This window comes from Primulina huaijiensis, chromosome 15 (assembly GCF_012295235.1).
Source record: "Primulina huaijiensis isolate GDHJ02 chromosome 15, ASM1229523v2, whole genome shotgun sequence".
NCBI classification, from domain to species: domain Eukaryota; kingdom Viridiplantae; phylum Streptophyta; class Magnoliopsida; order Lamiales; family Gesneriaceae; genus Primulina; species Primulina huaijiensis.
In genome coordinates this window covers 21,854,382-21,871,471 of record NC_133320.1, presented here as the reverse complement: position 1 = coordinate 21,871,471, position 17,090 = coordinate 21,854,382, and the positions used below count along the sequence as shown (strand labels likewise).

Here is a 17,090-nt window from a genome sequence, read left to right as displayed (position 1 = left end):
GCCATCTCGTTGTTCATTAGTAATGAACAACCAATGTCGCCGCCACAGTGAGCTTTGAACAGGGAGAGGGTGCTCGTTAAAGAGCCAAACTTTGGTTAGATTTTTGCCGATATGTATTTATTTGTTATGTGTTGTGGTTTTATGGCTTCATTCTATTCCAGAACATAAGAAATGCTTTATGGCTTCTAGAACTTGAAAGATTCTTACCTATATGTATTCCTACTGGATGATAACCTAGCCTAAATATATAATGGTGAAATATGTTCTTGTCGAGAGTGTACATCCAAATTGGTCTTTCAATTTGTACTTGATGATCAGTTTGCGTTGCAAGAAGATGAAAAAGTTTTTTTTTGTACATATAATTTTGGTATCAACAGCAATTTGCCGATATCGTGCCGAAATTTCGGTATAACCGAATAATTTCGGCATCAAGTATTCTAATATCGTATTTTTTGGTATGATATACGGTATTGTTTGAAAAAATCGGAATAACGTACCGAACCACCCTGACCGCTAGCTCCCACGTATTTGTGCCACTTTACCTTTTTTTTTTTTTTTTACAAATATTGCGTCATTTTTTTGGTATAAATTCTCACAAAAATATAAGTGTGACATTAAAGTTAAAGAAAATTAGGTACCAGCGAACATATTATATATATATATATATAATTGTTAAGTTTTTGCATTTTCATGAACGTTATATTATGATTGTAATTAGGAATATATTCAGTATACTCTATCTAGTTTAATTAATTTAAAGAAAATTATTTTTTTTTTGTATATATTAGTGTTTAAATTTAATAATGCCGATTCTCTCTCGGCCGTATATAAAATTACATAATTTGATGTAAAATTCTTGCATTAGTTCGGATGAGTAATTATTTATTGAAATATATGAGGAATTTATTGCTTCTCAACGATCCTCATCACGATAATTAACTAATTTTTGAACTCATTGAAATATAATTACATGGAATCTCGATCATGCAATGCAAGATTGAAAACCTAACCAAAAAATATAACTTATAGCAGTACAAATCAAATATTCAAATCGTATGATAATCCGACACTTTGCCACTTCAAGTATTACATGTGTATTACTGAATATATATTTATTAAAGGAAAATATCAATTAACTATTTTAGATTAATTTTTGAAGTGGGTTTAATGAATTATACAAAAACTTTTGTAAAACGATTTTATTAGTCAATTTTGTGAGACATATCTCTTCTATTTATGTCAATAATAAAAAAATATTATTTTTTAATATAAATATTATAATGATTGATTCATCTCACAAGTAAACATCCTTGAATCTTTGGTAGGTTCACGATTTATAAAACCAAACGGGTTTTTCGAATTCGCCCTCCCAATAATATAGTAGTAATCCGTAGCTTGGTTCTTTATGTAGTTACAAACGGCCCAAATATTATGAACTTGTTTTGGTGGGGGCTTTAACACATTTCCCGATTTAAAAATATTTAATCTTTTTCATAATATAAAATTAAAAAATAAATATCTTGTGTGACTGTCTTACGAATCTTTATATGTGAAACATGTTAACCCTACCGATATTCACAATAAAAAGTAATACTCTTAACATCAAATGTAATACGTTTTTATGGATGATTCAAATAAGATATTCGTCTTCACACAAGTTTTCGTCAAAATAAAAAAGAGATAAATTTCGGTCATAATGAAGGGTAAATCCAACATTTCATTAACTGCCAATAAAATTTAAACTTAGGCGATAATTTTGATTTCACATGGCACATGTTACTCATTCGTGGTACACATATTATATAAATTTATATATTGGCAATTTTTTTAAAAAAAAAAATTTAAATTTTGTAACACAAATATTTAACAAACCTTCACATTTTTGTTATATATCTATGTTACATGCGTACAAGAAAGAAATATAGTGATATAAAAATCAATCTGGTCTCTTTAATTGGTATTACAAAATTACAATTAAAACCTATGTTTTAAAATAGTCTAACATCTATTTGGATATGAATTTTGTCCATGTGAGAAAAACTATATATGCATCATAAGGCTAGTGAGTCGGCCCGTCCGCGGTTTTAATGGTTGAGAAATTATGAATCCAACCTACCTATTTTATGTTAAGATCAATTTTTTACCATTAGATATGTTCGAATTAATGGACCAAATATATTTGAATAATTAAATTAACTACAGAGTATGTACATGAAACATGTTGACTCGCTGCATATCTGAGGTGAAAAATAATACTTTTGATACGAAGAATAATAATTTTCCATGAGTCGGATCGGATAGTAAATTCATCTAAAAAAAAGTGATCAGTGAGTTCTAAGACGAATTTTTGTGTCAATTATACAATGTTAAAAATGTATAATAAAAAGAATATTATAATTATATTGTTATTTTATAATTATAATTATAATAAAGATAAAAATACCGTGCACACTCAATGCACACAATTAGCACGTGCAGAGAATGCTGGTTATTTTTGGTAAGAAATGGAGTGGAAACTTTGATGAAGCCTTAAGCCTTCTGGTTTATCGGAAAAAACAGGTAATTCTATTTTTGCGTAAAAAAAAAAAAAAGAACTCCCATTTTTCTAAATATTTTATTTGTTAATTAAGATTGTATTTTAAATAAAAAAAATTGTTAACAACCATTTTTAAATTTATATACAATAATTCACCATCTATTTTTTATTATTTTAGTATAATATATTTTAATTTATTCCCACCACATAAATTTAATTGATAATTCTCCCCTTAAATTGGATTTATTAAATTAAATTTTAAGAGAAATCTGCTTATTGGTCTAGGTCAAAACTGAAAAGACTTGGAGTGAAAGGTGCTATTGTAATAATTATTATATATATAAGAATTAATTATATATATATATAAAAAATTAAAATATGATAATTATTTAGTGTGAATTTCCTGAAATAAATCTTCCATCCAAGAAAGTTACAGCGGCAGTCTTACGAGTCACCTTAGGCGCTGGTTCCCAGAGACACCTTTTACTTCCCCGCAAACACTCCCGCAATGCCCTTATCGTCTGCCGCGGTGTCGCCGTCCCTGACTCAGGCCTCGCCTGCCGGAGGCGATGAAGGCCAAGATGAGATCGAATACGAGTCCGAGTACGAGGAAATAGAAGAAGAAATCGAAGTAGAAGAGGAGGTCGAAGTTGAAGAAGGGGTGGAGGAACAAGTCGTGGAAGGAAACGAAGAAGACGGGGATGAGTCTCAAATTGGCGAAGACTTAACCCCCGCGAGGGAAGAAAATAACCTAGACGGTTTGTTTCACATTCTTGTTTTTTTGGTGATTCATTGTTTTGGAAATCTTAATCGTGATTGATTTTATTTTTATTTTTAATTTAAATTCCTGGGCATCATTGATTTTTCATGGGCTATGTTGCACGGATACGTTTTTATGGAGTTGCAAGTTTTTTTTACCCCCGTTATACGCACGCCTCATCTTATCTGTTCTATGTGATCACGCATATCTCGAAGTTCGTATTTTTATTAATCTGTGTGGTTGTTCTGTAAATGCAGTCTCCTCTCAAATCGAGTGTCTGTAATTCTATTCATGCTATGAAATATCGAGGAATTATATAATGTGAGTGTGTTTATCCATGGGTTTTCAGAGTTCTTGAAGTGATTTAGAAATTTACTGTCTTAACAAGTATCAACATTTCAATGCTTGCCAAATCCACTTGAGATTCCTTATGCGGGGATTGCTTTACCTCTGTATATTATCATATTTTTCTATAGCTTTTCAACCTTTTCATCCTTAGAATGAGTTCTTTCACCTATAGGGCGATACATATGATTTTGAATAGATAAAGTTGATTACTTGCTACACACGCTTCCCGTTGCCTCAACTATTGGGAATTGTTTTGCTTCAAAAATTTTCCATGCAAAAATCAAGCCACTGTATAGTCATCTTATGCCAAACTGAAGAATTCGTCATCAAGTTTAGCTATTACTTTGGATTACTAAAAATCGATACATCTTGACAACAAATCGGGATTGTTTTTTATAAATCACTTGTGTTGTTAGTTATGAAATCCTCCTCACTGGTTGCGTAAGATAAGATGATTTATATTTTGGATAGGGATTCTTTAATATTTATGTGGCTTGACGTGATACGTGTACACCAATCACAAATTTTGTAACCAATCTTTTGTTCTTCCTCAACATTGTTTATGTTTCCCTTTTATAATCGTATCTGAAAAAAATTAAATGAGGTCAAATGTAAACCGTGGAAATGAAAAATGGCTACAATCTTCATAATATGTTCTTTAACGTCTCCAATTGATTGTTGTAAACGTGCCTAGACCCACTCAGTAATTTATATATGCTAAAAGCATGCCAAGGCACAATCTATGGCGAGGCACTGCCCAGCTCACAAGTCAAGGCACATCACTTTAATGAATTTGGTAGCGAATCCCGTTTACTGGTGAGCTTTAAAAGGTCAAATCCAGGTTTAGTAAGCCTTCAAAAGCACGGTTCTATGTGTGAGTTTTTTTCCTTAAAAAGTTAGATTTTAAAATATTTTTTCCTGTCCCTCTTCGATATGACACGTCTCTTGCTTTGCGACTTTCCCGTGCTCCAGGACAACTATGTGCTTTAGTGCCGCTCGTGGCTTTTAACAACCGTGCCTAATATTACCGGCATAGAAAATTTTGTTATAACTGATTGATGCACTTTTTGTTTGGTCATTTATAAACTTTTCTTTCGATTGACAAAAAAATGAGCTAGTGCTACAAAATCAACGTGCTAGTTCCTCTTCCTGTTGGTAACATCTTGTATGGACAAGAAAACAATAAATCAAACATCTGAACTAAATGAACTCTCATATAGTTCTTGCAAAATATCAGGATTTTATTTGTTTTATGACCATTATTTTGTATATACAAAATATGGGGATAAAGATGGGTCTGACCTTGCACGTGACATAATACTGCACTCGGAGTATCTGAAAAATTGAGTGTAGAAATGTTCTAGTGCTCCTTTTAGTCCTTTATATTGTCCACGAGCAGGAAAAATATATATTGAGATCCGATTTGTGAAAGGACTTCACGCCAAGCAAAGGCCATGAAGGACTCATAAGAATAGGGAAGACATGTAATCAACAAATGTGGAAATGTCGTCTTCCTTAAATCAAAATCATGCATCTATTTCTGGGGAATGGAATATAGATTAGGTTTGGAACCTACTATATTCAGAGCCATCAAGATTAGTATAAGGAATCAGAACCGATGAGTTAATATTGTATCTATGTTTACCAAAATTAGATATAAAACTCTCAATAGAGTGACTTATTCTATTTTGTCGACGATGTTGTAAATAGTATTAGACATGGATTGACTCGGGAGATTTGTTGAATGTTAAGAATACGGATTCTTTAAATCTTGTACTTTCGGCCTTAACTTGTATTTCGTAATCAGAATACTTGTAGGTTCTGTAAGTTTTTGTTTTCATTTAATATTATTCTCCATGTGGAGTACTTTTCGTTCTAAATCAAATGAAGATTTAACATTATTGACTTCTTTGTTAGTTAATTGCTCTCTATATACAATTGAGAAACAATTACAATTACAGCAAACAAGTCATCATGTGTAAATTTAATATTTAGTAAAAAAAAATATGTTATGGTAAATCATTTGTTTTTTAAACGTGGTTGTATATTCTCAGATGTGAATTTATCCATTTTAAATTATTTTATAATGAATAGCGGTTGGTCTTTATTCTGACAATTTTGTTCTCTTTTCTGCCTTCATCGTTCTGATTGGATCACTTATGGTATTTGCTCGAATACAGTGGCTCCACTATCTAAAAAACTGAATTTTGTTTTGGGTTGGATTCTTATATTATGCCATTAAGTACTATTTTTCTTGATTTATTTATGAACTACTCGATGTAATAATTCCGGAAATGAGTCACACGCGCAACCATTGTTACTATAACATCTCTAACGGTGTTCAATTTCCATCTATAAGTTACCCTATAGGAAAATTCCCCAATGAGGCTAATAAAGTTCAGATTTGGACACTTTTCTTCTCATAGAAAATATATTTGCCAAACTAAGATGACCTTGGTTATCCTAGACAGTGCTGGAAAGCATATCTTCCAAGTCATATATTCTATTAATAATTAGAAAACAATCATATTTTCATTCACGAACTCCATAAATACATGGGAAACCTTTCTACATGGTTTGGCAATTTCCAAATCTATTCATTTCAACCTTAAGGCTAAATCCGTGTATTTTGTTTCCTTCCTTGTAGATACTGATCAAGATATGGAGCTTGAGCAAGATGAAGAACACTTAAACTTTGATCCTTTGACAATGAGAATATCCATGGAAAATCCACAAGTTGATATCGCTACAAACCAGGAATTTTGTGGTGGTTTCTCATCTTCGGAGCGAAGAGAAGGGGGACAAAAGGAAGAATTGTGTACCAAGGGTGAGCAACTTGAGTTGATTGTATTCTGAAATATGAATATTGACTCAAGGAAATTTCAAAAATTCTGCGTTAATATTCCTCCACACTAGATTATTAGTCATCATTGAGGTAAACCTTATGAATCACTAGTCTCAACTAATAATTATGATGTTTTTGCAGAAAAATTGACCTCTAGAGACACTGATGCCAAGGCTTCTTTAGATGGAAAGTTGGAAGCGAATGACATAAACAACGAAACATTTTGGAATGAGGGCAATGCTACATTAACAATCACAGATGATTGTAGCCAGAAGGATATTGGTGTTGGTTCTGCTGTAGCAAAGCCTTTTCAGACTTCTGTAAAAGCTGTGAAGGTCATGAAAGAAATGCCATCAAGGTACTTCTACCTGATTGTCACAAATTTGATGTTGGATGACATGGGGGTTTTTGTGCGTGTGTGTGTGTCTGTATTATGCACATAACTAGTTTATTTTAGTCTTCACTGCGAGCCTTATGTTCTAATATTGGTTTCTTAGGATGAGTTCTCCACCGGTAACTCCAAGAGATTCATCTTATGGTGCTGAATTTGACATTGGGAATAAAAGAGCAAGAATTGTGTGTGAATTTCATGCCAAAGGGTGGTGCATTAGAGGAAAATCCTGTAAATTCCTTCACATAAACGAAGGCTTAGATGCTGCAGGGCAGAAAAGTGAGTTTTTGGACTTTAAAAGTAATGTATATTTATTTTGATATTTTAATATTGAATATTGTCTTGGAAAATATGTTGCATTTGATTTTCACCAGACTATGGTTTTTTGGCTGTGACAGCTTCTTCCAGTGTGCATATGCTACCACCACAAAGTAGAGATAACCCCGTCAACTGTCAGATTGAGAAATCTGTTGTCCATAAACATGATATGTTGGATGGTGCTCTTGAACAGGCTGGTAATATACCTGTTGGACAAAACTCATTCTCGGATGATTTCAGCCGCTATACTTCCCCTCCAGTCAAATGTCATTCAGTTGATATGAATAGGGCACTCCATGGAAATTTCTCTGGTGTATTATGCGACACTTATAACAAGTCAAGATTTTTTCCTTCTGGAACCGAGAAAACCATCAGCAAGAAAAATGATCTCGTGCCTGATTCTCATAGGTTAAACTTACCATATTATTCCAGACCTCCGGTGCCTTTTGGTTCATCCTCTTGGACCACTAATGCCCTTGGGACTTGGAATACTCTAGAGAACAATCAAGAATATCGTGCTTCCATATCCTCTTCCTTTAGGAAAAGCCCCTCTCCATTTTCTGGTTCTAATTCAGGAAGCAATAACCTCACAAATACACAAACAACCAAGTATAAAACCAAAATTTTCCCTGATGGTTGGGAACCATCTGTTCCATTTCGCCCGTCACATGTTATTACCCAGAATTTATTTCTGAAAGAAAGTCCTTACGATCCCATTCTTGACGGTGTCGTGCAAACAGGTGCCAAAGATGGGCCATTTGAATTTTCTTATTTTGACCCAGGAGTATCTGTTAATAATGCACATTTTCAATCAAATAAATTGCAAAAAGAGAAGCTTCTGGATGTTAATCGCGTCGGAGATACCGAGAAAGCAATCGGGTTGAGCTCTAGTTGTGATAATGGACTGAAACTGGATGAACCAAGACACCAGAAGGAACTGCAAATGGATGGATGTGGCCAAAAATATGAGAATGATATTGATATCAAGAGAGATGAGAACGTGCTGAATGAATCAAAAGCTCTGAAATATTTCCATGCCGCGCTTGTGGAATATGTGAAAGAAATGGTGAAGCCAACTTGGCGAGAGGGGCTTATGAGCAAAGATGCTCATAAAATTATAGTCAAGAAGGCAGTTGAAAAGGTTCTGAGCACAGTACAACCCGACCAAATTCCTAACACAGCTGAATCAATTAAGTCATATCTTTCTATATCTCAGGTCAAACTTTCAAAGCTTGTCGAGGTTAGTGTCATGTTCTTGGTATTATTTATTTTTTGAAGACTGATATTGGCAGTAGTTTAATCTGTCTTTGGTGTTTAACATTTGGTCATTATCATTGCAGGGATATATTGAAAAATATGGGAAATTTTGACTCTGCAGAGTTGTTGGTCTTTGTACAAATCCACGTACTCCTTCAAACGAAGGTTTTGAAGCTTTTCACACCCCCAACATGTTCTCTTATCACTTAGACAGCTGATGGGGAATGTTTGTTAAAAATATTGTACCGAAGATAGAACTTGAATCTGCTCTATAGATGTCGTATCTCTAACTCTAGTTTACAGAGTAATTTTTTGGATAATCAAACTGGATTAATATATTATAGCTTGGCAAAAAAAATTGCATAGCTCTAAGCTGCAATAGTTATTGCTGTTTCTTAACAGCAAATGGCACGATCCAGTTTTATTGCTTCTATATTAAATTTTTTTTTGGATAGAAAACTAAACTTTATTATAATAATAGAAGTGTTTACAATAGAAGCGGATGAGTAATCCGCAAAACACCTGACGAGGGAAGTCGAAAAATCACCACCACACTATCGTCGTGACCGTATAAATTTTCAATTCCTAACTAAGTCTGAATTAAATAAGTGATTAAACTTTGGCAGGTTAGTCGTCCAAGTCGCAATTCTGAATTTGATTTTTTCCAAAAATTCGTCCACGGACTCCGACGAATCTGTGAAAATTCTATTGTTCCTCTCCAACCATATCGATCAAAAAACGCAATGATTTACCAGATACCAGAAGCTCGTAGATCTTCTCCCGGTGGGAAGGCCTGACTCCATAATAAACAGGTCATATGCTTTATTTGGAAAAGTCCATTCAAAACCCAACTCTTGCAACATTTTTATCTATATACCACTCGAAAAAGAACAATGGACCAATAAACGGTCCTGATTCTCCTCTTGTTTTCGGCATAAGCTACACCATTGCGAGCATAAGACACAGGCAGACTATTTTTTTTGCAACGAGTCACAAGTCGGCAATTTCCCCAAAACCACAATCCACAAGAAAAGATAGGTATTTTCCAGATATTAGAGTAATATGAGTATAAAGGAAAGTTAGAAATCAAGGAAAAAAAGTCGTAGAAAGAGCAACAGAAAATAACCCGGAAGAATCCCCCAACCAAACTCGAAAATCCTCCGTGCCCAACTCCAACTTAACCGTATCTAAGACCCCTAAAAGATTATTGAACTCACTTAATTCGACCTCATTTAAATCTCTTCTGAAACGCGCGTCCCATTGAAAGATATAATTGACTCGGAGATCGACTACATCTATAAAGTTACGGATCGGTTTGTTAGTTGAGGTAGAGATCTGAAACAGAAATGGAAAGCGCTCTTTGAACGACGAAACCTCCCCTCTTCCGAACATCTTCCCAAAAACGAATGATATTACTTTCTTTTAGCGCCGCCTTAATCAATTGATAAAAAATCGGGTAAGAAAGAGAGATACATTTCCAAGGGCTTCTAAATGTCGAGTTCTTAGCCAACCCCACGGCCCACCCATTATCTTGTAGACCATAAATGCTCTTGATACTTTTTTCCACAACGATTCTCTTTCCACTGACATCTCCACTACCATTTCCCAAGAAGTGCCTTGTTTCTCAAACAAATATTCCCCACTCCTAGGCCTCCTCTGTCCTTCGGTTTACAAACTTGATCCCACCCAACGAAATGGCAATGCGTCTCCCCGTCTGCTCCGTCCCACAAGAAATCCCTCATCAATTTTTCCATCCTTTTGGCCACCGGAATTGGCACTTTAAAGAGAGACATGAAGTAAAATGGCATCGCACTTAACGACGACTTTATCAAAGTAAGTCGACCCCCTCTTGAGAGAAACGACTTTTTCCAACGTGATAGTTTTTTGGACGTTATGGATACCACGGGTTCCCAAAAGTCCGAAGTCTTAGGATTGTTTCCCAAAGGGGCCCCGAGATACTTAATCGGCCAATTATCTCTTTTGCACCCAATTGCTAATGCCAAATTATCGACCTCATCTTCCGAGAAATTAAGTCCCAACACAACGCTTTTTTCCAAATTGATTTTCGAGCCCGATTCAAAACTGAAAGAGTTGAGTATTTCCACTAAAGCCATCATATGCCTCTCTGACTGGACAAAAAACAATGTATCATCCGTAAATTGGATGTGAAAAATTTCTATTTTATCTCTCCCTACTTCTAGCCTTCTTACTTCGTCCACTGCCCTGGCCCTGTCTACCAACCGCCCCAAACCATCGACAACTAGATTAAAAAAGAAAAAGGATAATGGATCCCCTTGTCTGAGGCCTCTCTCCCCTTTAAATTTTTCCCGTGGCCTTCCATTGATAAAGATAAAAAAAGGAAACATTTGAAACGCACCCCTTAATCCACCTCATCCATCTATCTCCAAACCCTTTCTTTGTAACACAAAATCCAGAAATCTCCAATCGACGTTGTCGTACGTCTTTTCCAAATCAACTTTAAGCACCCATCCTTTCATTCGCAATAAGGCAACAATCCAGAATTTGTCTTCTTTTAATAAAAGCACACTGGTTCTCCGCTGTTGTATTACTCAAGACTTTCTTTAACCTGTTTGTCAAGACTTTGGCCAAGATTTTATACATGCTCGTTGTCAAACTAATTGGTTTAAAGTCATTAACCTTAATCGCTTCTTGTTTCTTTGGAATTAGGCAAATGTAAGTTTCGTTTGTGATGCCATTAACAATGTCTCCTTCAAAAAATTCAGTAAACACTTTCATTAAATCCGTTTTGATTGTATACCAACACTTTTGAAAGAAAGTCAATGTAAACCCGTCCGGCCCTGGCGCTTTGGATCCATCGCTATCAAACACCGTTTTTTTAATCTCATCCTCCGAAAATGGAGTCTCCAACTCCTCCGCTTCAAGCCTGTTTAAGGGGCTCCATTCCAACCCATCGAACCCCTCCCCCCATCACTGTTCGATTTCCTATAAAGATTCATGTAGAAGCTGATAATGTTCTCTTCAATCTGTCTCTCCTCAGTAATCTGACAACCAAGCATTTTCAAATCTGAACGGAGCAGGACCCTAATTCAACTTATCGATATCAAGCCTCACTGGACAGTGGTCCGATGTAATTCTAGGTAGCACCGTTTGTCAGAAGGTGGGGGAAGATGTCCCACCAACCTCCGGAAATGAGATATATTTCTAAGCGGCAGCAAATTGGATCGGCCCTAAAATTTGACCACATGTACTTTGCGTTCAATAGTAGGGGGTATTGAAGTCCCAATTCCCATATCAAATTGTCAAAACACGACATGCTCGTGGTGTTTGAGAGGTTATTCATCTTTTCTCCCGTGTTTCTGACCGCATTAAAATCACCTTCCAGGCACCATTCGTCACCACAGATAAAGTTCAAGCCTGCTAATTCGTCCTAGAATAACATTCTATTTCTTGGCTTAACCTATCCGTAAATGGTTGAGAACCACCATTTGATCTCTTCATTCCAACGAATTTCAATCGAAACCGAAAATTCCCTTATCAAATTATCACTGACCACCACCACTCTAGGATCCCACATCACTAGAATACCCTCGGATCTTCCAACCGACGGTAGACAGACCCAATCAACAAATTTGGACTTCCACAAACTTGCAACGAACCATTTGTCCACTAGTTGTTTCTTGGTTTCTAAAAGCACCACTATATCCGGTTTTTCCTTACGTATGACAGTGCGAACTAATTCCCTCCTTCTTGTTGCCCTTTTTCCCCTAATATTCCAAGAGCAAATTTTCATAACAATGCATTGGGACCCTTCGAAGTCGAGCCTTGCTCGTAGTTAATTCCGCACTTTAATCTGTAAAATTCTCTACTTAAGAGACCAGTCGATTTCTTAACCCCTTCCCAGCAATTTCCATCTGTTTAAATTCCATGGATCTACCTTTCGGCACACAGATTGTTCTCCACCTCAGCCCCTTTGGAAATTACTCTCTCGGAACCCGACTTGTCATCTACCTTCGCTGTCCCTCCTCTTAATATATCACTAGACAACCCAGGACATAAAACGACGTAGGTAGAATAAAATGAAGCTTAAAAGAGTGGTTAAGAATTGAAGATTGAAAACCGGTTAGTAACTGCCCCACGTTAGGTTTCGCGTTTTCAGATTGAAGTGGCCCGATATTAGACGTAAGCCCTTTTGATGGTGAAAACAGCCCCTCTATAACCGCTGCCTTTTCTACGGGATTAGCTGACTACTCTGATTGGTAAGAAACATGACTATCAGACTCTGAGGAATCGAAGTCTACCTCCAGCAAATCATCTTGTGAATCATTGAACTCGATTTCTACTCCATCATCCAAATCATCTACCCCCAGCTTACTACTGTCATCCTGGTTCAAAAGACCTGAATTTGGTATCCCACCTTCGCCGTGTACATCCTTGTCCTCAATAATGCCTCTCTTTTGTCTCTGCGATAGATTTTCACATAAGTAGGCAGTAGTTTATCATTGCTTGCAACACCCACCCTATTATCTTGCTCCTCGGCGTCTCTATTAGTCATGGAATGAACTGGCGAGCTTCTGAATTTTGTGACCTCTTTTGGGACGACTTTCCTCAAGATCTTGATCACCTTACCCCCCAATGGTGATGCCGACATCGCGCTCTTTTCTGCTGCTCGTTTTTGTTGTTCCTTCAAAGGCATAGACCCCTGTACGTCTTCCATCCTCTCCCGTTTGTTACCAGATCCAAATCATATCCTTCTGTCTTCCGTGCTTGTTGCTTGATCTAGTATGACCCCCGATTTGTTCTTCCTTTTGATAGGGTAGCTGGTGGAGTCCGCTTTTTCTATTTGTTTCCTGCGAATGTTTGCGTTACCCCACCCCGCCAAGGTCCTCTTACCATTAATCACAATCTGGGCATATGTTTGCCGTTCATAGTGCTCATAAGCTGTAAGTTTGAATGATTCAACCCGAATTCGAATAACTATATTCCCCCCATCCAACGGAATCTGCATCCTGCTTTGAATAAACCCTCCTTCGGTGCCTTTCACCTTGATTTTAGCTGCCCCAAGATCTTGGAAAAATAATGTATCCGTACTAATGTCCATCAAGCCCCCGCAATGATCCTCGATAATTTTGAAAGTATCCGGCGACCATAAATTCCAAGGTAACCCAAAAATCCCAATCCAACTGTTGCAACATTTGTCTACCATATCTGACGTATTAATATCTGGTCTCTACTCCTCAAATGCCAAAGACACCCCCAATGTCGAAGAATCCTCTTTTCAGCTTTAGGTAGTATGAGAACTCAGCCAAATTGGAGGGCCACCATACCGCTTTGTTAGCTTGAAACGGAAATAATTCTACCGTCCATTTTGCAGAGTTCCCAAGAGCAAACTGAATTTGCTTCCAAGAGATGTTCACCCTACCTTTGGTAACGAGTGCTTCATGCCACTTCCTATCCATCTTTTGCCTACCACTGTCCTCCGTAAGTTTCAGCTGCCCTCGGTTAGGCTCCCTCTCAATTATTCTATCATCCTGATGTACGATGTTGGACCATGATCTAGGATAGGATGTTGGACCATCCTCTAGAACTCCCTGACAGCAGCTTTCCAAAGGTGTTCAATATGCTTTTCCATCCTCCTGAGTTGTAGCCGCTGGGCACAATGGTGATTTGATTTATGCCATCCTACTAAACTTGGACACCTCAAGGAATCGTCCACACTTGTTCGTAAATCTCTGTATTGTGAAGACCGCGTTCATGCCCCTATATCGATAAAATCCGAGCATGAAGAGGGAGTCTTGATGAAGTCCTTAAATCTTAGGCTGATTCAGCGTGCCTCCTCTCGGTCTAAATCCAACATATAACTCGAGTTCCTAGTTCTTTCAGACCACCATATCGAGAAGCCCCCATTTCCCAATCTCAGCGTAAACACTTTATGTTCAATCTTAATCACTTCATCCCGAGCTTCTAGCCTAGAGAAAGGGGCGTTCTCCTACCGCTCCTTGCGTACATTTCTCGACGAGGTTAAGATCGGTTATTCGGATACAAGAGCAAACAACAAGAAAGTTCCAGCACCAAGTGTGAACGGCGTACGCCGAGAACAAAGGAAGGTCGCCGGAGATAGGCGGGACTGAAGGCTAGAAAGGGAACAAGAACAAGGCAACAGAATAAACCCGATTAGAAAAGGACGAACACAGTGGGGATGAAGAAAAGTTTCCGGCGGCTGGCGCCGGGGCCAGTGGTGAAGGTGCGGTTGATGTTGGTTAAAAGCAAGAGGCACTGGTTGGAGAAGAGAAGTGGCCAAGGGAGCGAAAATCACTCGAAGGAGAGAGCATTTTGAAAAATTCTCTCTATAGGGCTCAAGTCAAAAGGCAAGAACACAATTTATACACAGTGTTTTTACCTTGACTTGTGTTTTTACCTTGACATGTCTATTGCTTCTATATTAATGACTACTGGTGGATGCTTGTCTGCACTTAATCGGACCTAGAATATTCATGTCATTGTCAAGTTATCTGAAGTTGAAATGTATATAGTATCTTGATCTATGCAGTTGATTCTGATTGATGTGATGTTCGTTTATAGCTTAACTAATTAAATCCACATCTGTGTATTGTGAATTCTACTTTATTTCATGTTTTGTGTTGCCAAGTGATAGTACCATGCATACTATGGACAATGTTACCTCTCTTTTGGACCTACATATGTGTACATGTGAATTAATATTCTGCTGAACTCGAATTTATGAAAACTATTAAAGGAGGAAGAAAGGGTTCTGTTATGACCTCACAACACAATCCCTTTAAACGAGTAAATAATTCGTTGAAGAGATCTTTAATTGAGTGAGATACTTATTTTGTAGATCATTTTCTCTAGAATAACTTGAGATTCACTGCTGTGACTAACCTGTCTGTCAAAATGCGCACACACAGAACGAGCTGGTGTCTGATATTCTGATTTGAAAGATGTGCCACTACAGAGGTGTTATTGTACAAAATTAAGACATCCTATGAATATTAAGGAGTCAACTCAACTTTTAATTAGGAACACAACTGAACATATGAAATGCCTAAGCTTGCAACTGTCTGGCCGTGTTTGTTATAGGATGACCACGCTCATTGAACTACGAGGCTGGAGACAATTATCAAAAGGAGGCTGTCTAGGCCACCATTCTAAAATGAATTGTGTACTTGGTTTGGAGATAAAAGTATAAGAATGATCTGTTGAAACCTCAACTCTGGGTATGCAGCTGATGCAATCTTATATCTAAATATGTTGAAACAAATTAACATGTTAAAAGTTGGAACATGCATTAATGACTTGGGATGAAGCTGGCTATTTGTTGTCCTATTCTTTCCTGGGTGTGGTTGGACAATGGTGCTACAATTGACTTGAATATCTTTTGGACAAAATTTTGCATTAAGGTGCGTTTCTCATTTGACCCTTTAAATTCGCTAAATAGTTTCAACTTCTGAGATTTGACTGATCCGTATCTGATCATCTCCAGTGGCCTCTCATTGGTGACAATATGTCTTCTACATCTATCTTGTTTGGAACTTGAGGTTGATTGGATTGCATTTTGTAGGAGCTGACCGTTAGGAAACAACTTATTTTCCAACCATGGAGCCAAAGCCAACCTCCGGTTCTTGATTATACTTTTTTGCTTCTTCTTTTGAGTTGTTGAATGCAAATGCTCCGCGGATGGCAAATTCTTGTCTTGAACAAGTGCAAACCATGAGCGATTCAGTACAGGCACTGTCTGCATTTATGTCCGGGTACATTTTCTTTGGCCTACTGGTATTCTGTTACTGATAATCTTACTAGATTTTCATTGGGTTTTTACATGCTAGAGATTGAATGCCGCTGTGGTTATTTGGCTTTCTATAGTTCAAATGTTGCTAGTCTTGAGGATAATTCTTTTTGCAGGTGCATTGATTTTTTTTTTTTTTTACTTTTTCCAATTTAAAGAAAAAAAATAATAAGTAACAATTAACTAGTTGATTTGTATGATGTTGGTGTGGGATACTCGAAAAAAGGAACTTGGTATTGACCTCAACTTCAAGTATTATTGTGCACCTTTGAACTCACTCGATTTTTTTTTCCTTTGAGCAAATTTAACATGTCTTTTTGGATGCTCGCATCGTGTTTACTTTTTTGAAAGGGACAAAAGCAAGTAATGTTTTTATTTTTTGGAAAAATGATTAGGGTGGAAGAAATTTATGAATGAATTTGTAATATTATTTTATACATGGCAGATTATGTAGTATTTCGTTTGGCAAATACTGTTAAATTGCGTGTAATTTTACAAGTGTGGGTCACGATCAGAAGCGAGAAAACTTAAAAATCTAAAGTTCAGCATATTTGATGGAGTATATATTATAATTCTAGAGCTTTTTTGGGTGAATATTATCATGTCACATTGAATTTTACAAGGGTCGTAATAAATATTAGATTGAACATATTATAAATCTAGAGGCTTTTTCTCCCTTTTTCCTTTTGAAGTTATAAAAAATGGAATCAAGTCTTTCTTCACTTTATAAAAAAAATTGAATTAAAGAATATAGTTGTCTTTCTTCGCTTATTTTCTATTTATAATTATAATAATAATGTTGTGGACCTTTGTATTTCCGGGGTAAGCAAGAATGTCTTCATATGATGA

The 17,090-nt window shown here is 36.5% G+C and overlaps 1 protein-coding gene across 5 annotated transcripts; it reads left to right on the top strand.

Annotated features, from left to right (window-relative positions):
• Positions 1-2,947: 2,947 nt before the first annotated feature.
• LOC140958684 (protein FRIGIDA-ESSENTIAL 1-like) lies at positions 2,948-16,636 on the top strand. Of its 5 annotated transcripts, none has more exons than XR_012171821.1 (8): positions 2,948-3,294; positions 6,292-6,471; positions 6,631-6,847; positions 6,987-7,180; positions 7,279-8,438; positions 8,539-8,620; positions 15,411-15,855; positions 15,939-16,636. XR_012171821.1 is itself a non-coding variant. In XM_073416226.1 (6 exons), the coding sequence occupies exons 1-6, from the start codon at positions 3,045-3,047 to the stop codon at positions 8,566-8,568; spliced, it is 2,031 nt and encodes a 676-aa protein (XP_073272327.1). In that variant the 5' UTR covers positions 2,948-3,044; the 3' UTR covers positions 8,569-15,357. The 5 variants fall into 5 exon arrangements, 2 of the variants coding, with proteins under 2 accessions (XP_073272327.1, XP_073272329.1); XR_012171822.1 differs by having other exon boundaries at positions 16,017-16,634; XR_012171823.1 differs by lacking the exon at positions 15,411-15,855 and having other exon boundaries at positions 16,017-16,625.
• Positions 16,637-17,090: the final 454 nt, after the last annotated feature.

Excerpts from the sequence above, each read along its gene's own strand:
- LOC140958684 (XM_073416226.1), top strand. The coding sequence starts at position 3,045 with ATGCCCTTATCGTCTGCCGCGGTGTCGCCGTCCCTGACTCAGGCCTCG. Across the intron at positions 6,472-6,630 it reads GGAAGAATTGTGTACCAAGG|AAAAATTGACCTCTAGAGAC; the intron begins GTGAGCAACTTG and ends ATGTTTTTGCAG. Across the intron at positions 6,848-6,986 it reads ATGAAAGAAATGCCATCAAG|GATGAGTTCTCCACCGGTAA; the intron begins GTACTTCTACCT and ends TTGGTTTCTTAG.